The sequence below is a fragment of the Eimeria acervulina genome, genomic scaffold, assembly GCF_000499425.1.
Source record: "Eimeria acervulina Houghton genomic scaffold, Eah_scaff516, whole genome shotgun sequence".
NCBI lineage: Eukaryota > Apicomplexa > Conoidasida > Eucoccidiorida > Eimeriidae > Eimeria > Eimeria acervulina.
In genome coordinates this window covers 1-4,150 of record NW_013547292.1, presented here as the reverse complement: position 1 = coordinate 4,150, position 4,150 = coordinate 1, and the positions used below count along the sequence as shown (strand labels likewise).

Sequence of the window (4,150 nt, the reverse complement as noted above, 5' to 3'; positions counted from 1 at the left end):
GGCAGAGAAAAATAGTATAAGAGGAGGAGGAGGACAGGCGCTTGATGGCGCTGCTTCTATTGCTGCTGCTGCTGCAGAGTGAAGACACTGGGTGCTGCTCCGGTCCTCAGCGTCAACAGCAGCAGCAACATAATGATGCTTACAACTACGTCCTTGTAAGCTGTTCTAATGTAGAAGAAGGTATCATAGTAATATTATTCATTTCTTTGTAGTTATTGTTTGCTTATCTTCGTATCCTCTTTGCTACCTACGAAGTGCAGCAGCAGACACCACGCCAATGAAGAGACAGACAGATTAAAGCTCCTTGCCGCAGCTTAAGACTCCCCTCCTTTCTCTTCTTAGCTTGCATCAAGATGAAAGAGTAGCCCTTGAGCATTAATAGGAGCTACGAGCTCCGGGGTTAGACTGTACCGTGATAGAGAACTGCTGCTACATTAGAGCAGCTTAAAATTATGTAGTTTTATATTTAAGCTTTGTTCGCAAAATGTGTTGTTGGCTGCTGACGCTAAAGACTGCGACTACCATCTCCTTCGCCGTCTCTATCACTGAGCTGCAAGCTGTGTCTGAGATAGGGCATCTCCTTGTCTTATAAATTTGTTGTTTTCTCTTGCTCGCGCAGCACCGCTCAACTCTCCATTTCGCTGTCTGTTTATTTGGGCCCGCTGTCTCTAATTGCCTGACTTCATTTGTTGTAGCGGCAACAACATACCTCTTTGCAGCTAACTAACGCATAGCAGCTTCACAGCAAAGCTACATCTCCTTTTATTGCTTACAGCAAGGAGCACTGCTGCAACTGTCTCCATTGCTAGCTTACACTAACAACGGAGACAGCTGCAGCAGCTCGGCTTGCTTGCAAGCTCCTTACTATACCTGGGTAAGCATTCATACACCAGCTTACAGCAGACCAAGGCGCATCCGCCTCCTCTCTCTCTTCTAAGCAGCATAAGCCCTCGTGTGCGTATAGAGATAGAAGCAGTAAGAATAGATAGAGTGTGCTGCTGCTGCCCCTGCAGCAGCAGGAGACACCCTCTGTGCTGTTTCATTTACCTACACGTAGCGTCTCTCCTGCTGCTGCTCTCTGTAAGCGTGTGTGCAGCTGGTACAGTGTCTATCTGCGCGTGTGCTGCTGCTGCTGATGCTGTTGCTACTGCTCCTCTAACTACTACTGCTAGTGCTGCTAATACTGAGTTTCCTGCTGCTGCTTTTGCTGCCGAAGCCGCTGCTGCTGCTTTCCCTGCGTTTTTTGCTTTCTTCACTCCACTAACTTGAGCTGTACGTACACCCCAGTTCTTCTTTTAGGCGACGCCCTTCTTGATAATCGTTTCTCTTTGCCATCCCTACATTTATCTTCTTCGCTCTTCTTGTCTCTTCTTTGCCTTCATATGTGCGTCTTTACGCCTGCCCCGCACATCTTTATCTTGTCTCCCTGCGTCTATGGAGACGCAGGGAGACAAGATGAGAAGACAGCGCTTGAGGCCTTGTTGTTGTATCTTCAGCAGAATACTTCTCTAAGGATTCAGTGTCTCTGTTTCGATTGTCCCTTTTTGTATTTATTGCCTACTGTCTCCATCTGTTATTTCTCTGTCTCCGTGCTTCTTTTTATATCTCTCTGCTTATGCAGTTTCTTTTGTCTCTGTTTGTTTGCATGCGCCTTCAACTGTGTCTTTGCTTCATCTCGATCTCGCTGTCTCCTTCCTTCTGTCTCCTTTTGTCTCCCCTTATTTATTTCTGTCTCCTTTTACCCTTTTCTCTCTGTCTCCTTTTCTGTCTCCGGGTGTCTCCGTCCTGCTGTTTAAAGAGACAGACAGCAGAAAATAAAGAGGGAGAGATAAAGCGGCCACCTGTACCCTCTTACTTATTTATCATCACACTGATGGTTTAGGGTTTAGGGTTCAGGGTTTAGGGTTTAGGGTTTAGGGTTTAGGGTTTAGGGTGGTAGTCTCCCGCGGAGTGTAGGAAGTATCGTCTCGCTCTCCCCACAGCAATTTATCTGATACACCCCAGCCACCTCGGGGTTTATCTCTAAAACCCTAAACAATAAACCCTAAACCCTAAACCCTAGGCACAAGTTTTCTTTAGTGTTTCCTCTCAGCCTCCAGAGCAGAGGCAGGGCCTCACCAACACACTGGGGCGGGTCTTGTGGGCGTTGGGGTGTACGTACACCTCAGATTTTATTTTAACTTATTATTCTGTCTCTTTATTGCAGCAAGAAACCTCTATTGGGAGCCCTTCCGCTGGCTGTCTCTTCTCCCTGCTGCTGCAGGGGGCCCCCCAGCAGCGGGCTCTGTTGCTGCTGCTGCTCCTGCTGCTGCTGCTGGTGGAGCTGCAGAGCTGCTGCTGGGATCGTCCGATCCCAACATCAATTTTTAGACAACATGAGGCGTGGAAGCCTTCAGCCGCGTGTGCGGCTGCTGTTGCTGCAGCTGCTGCAGCTGCTGCTGCTGCTGCAGCAGCAACAGGGCAGTTGCCGCCTTCTCGTTAGTTCTAGAGGTGCCTCCTCTCAGACGTTTGGTGTAACTTCAACAACAGGGAAAGCAGCAGCAACAGCAGCAGGAGCAGCAGCCGCAACAGCAGCAGGGGGAGCACCAGCAACAACAGCAGCAGCAAAGGGCGACAGCAGAATTGCTGCATTTCTGGGGCCTCGCTGCAGCTCTTCAGAAGCACTAGAAGAAGATGGAGAATCCGCAGCAGCAGCAGCAGCAGCAGCAGGAAGCGAGCTGCAGCGCCGCGGATTGTCTTGTTTGGGTTTCATGGGTGGATGGAGCCGTTCAGCTCATATGCAGCAGCAGCAGCAGCAGCAGCAGCAGCAGGGGTTTCTAAGGAGTTTGCTTTCTTGTGGTGCGGTGAAGTCTGTGTGGGGTGGCTGCCGACGCGCATTTGGGGTGTATATGCAGGTGCCCCTTGTTACCCGTTGCTGGATATCAGGCTCTTTGCTGCTGTCTTTATTAGCAGCAGGAGAATCTGCACTGCTGCCAGCAGAGACGCTCTGCATGCACTGGGGCAGGTGTATACGCAGCTTCGAGGCGTGGCGTCCCTTTACTGCAGCAATGTTTCAGGGGCCCCTATCATTTAATACTTTAACTCGAGTGTATGCAGCATATGAAGTAATAAGACAGCTGGAGAGCAGCGAGAGACAAGCGCTGCTGCAGCAGCCCTGCAGCAATCCACACAAACTGTCTCCTGGACGCCGCCGCATGCTGCAGCAGCAGCAGCAGCTGCTGCTGCAGCAACAACGACAGCTGCAGCGGCTGTGGAGTAGTAATAATCCCCAGGCATTTGCTGCTGCTGCAGCTGCTGCTTCTGGCAGCGCGCATTTGCTGCAGTTCCTGCTGCTGCAGTGTCTCCTTCTAGCAGCAGCTAGCAGCAAGCTAGGAATGCCTTTCTATGGGAGCTCTCTAACTGCTGCTGCGGTGTATGTACTCAGCAAACATACACCCAACAGGTTAGTACAGCTTTCATTTGGGGTTAGAATGCCTCACTGGGCTCTTCCCTTCTCTCTTGCTGCTATCGATGTGCTGCAGCAGCAGCAGCTAAAAGCTGCTGTCCCCGTCCTCTTAGGCATCCTCACGGGGCATATATTCTACCTCTTGAAGAAGGTACTTACAACTTACACGCCTACCCGAGGGTTTAGGGTTTAGGGTTTAGGGTCTAGGCTTTGGGGGTTCAGGCAGAGAGCATCGGCCCTGGGGTTTACGCCTCCCGCGCAGCAGCAGCAGCAGTAGTAGCAGCAGCAGCAGCAGCAACAGCAGCTAGCGTTGAAGGGGATTCTACGCCAGGGCTTGGGGTTTAGCTTGAGGGTTTAGGGTTTATAGGGTGAGGGTTTAAGTTTGTGGTTTGCAGTGCCCTGAACGCTTCCGGATGCTTCTCTCTTTCGGGTTTAGGGTTTAGGGTTTAGGGTTTAGGGTTTGTGGTGTATGTGCAGGTGGTGCCTGAGAAGACAGGAATTCAAGCGCTTCCCTTCCCCTCGCTAACTTATCGTTTGCTGCTGCAGCACAAGGCGCGTGCTGCTGCTGCTCCTGCTGCAGCGCCAACCTTCAGAAGCAAATACCTCTAGGCAAACTGGCGGCCTGCAAGAGGAGCAGCAGCAGCAGCAGCAGCAGCACAGAGTCTGTGCTGCTGCTGCTGCAGCGTCCGCTGCAGCAGCTAGCCA

The 4,150-nt window shown here is 51.2% G+C and overlaps 1 protein-coding gene across 1 annotated transcript; it reads left to right on the top strand.

Moving 5' to 3' along the window:
* Positions 1 to 2,375: 2,375 nt before the first annotated feature.
* EAH_00041180 (hypothetical protein, conserved) lies at positions 2,376 to 4,054 on the top strand (the record flags this gene model as incomplete). The annotated part of the gene is made up of 2 exons (XM_013391818.1): positions 2,376 to 3,596; positions 3,923 to 4,054. 2 exons carry the CDS (start codon positions 2,376 to 2,378, stop codon positions 4,052 to 4,054), a joined length of 1,353 nt encoding a protein of 450 aa, XP_013247272.1.
* Between the last annotated feature and the right edge of the window lie 96 nt (positions 4,055 to 4,150).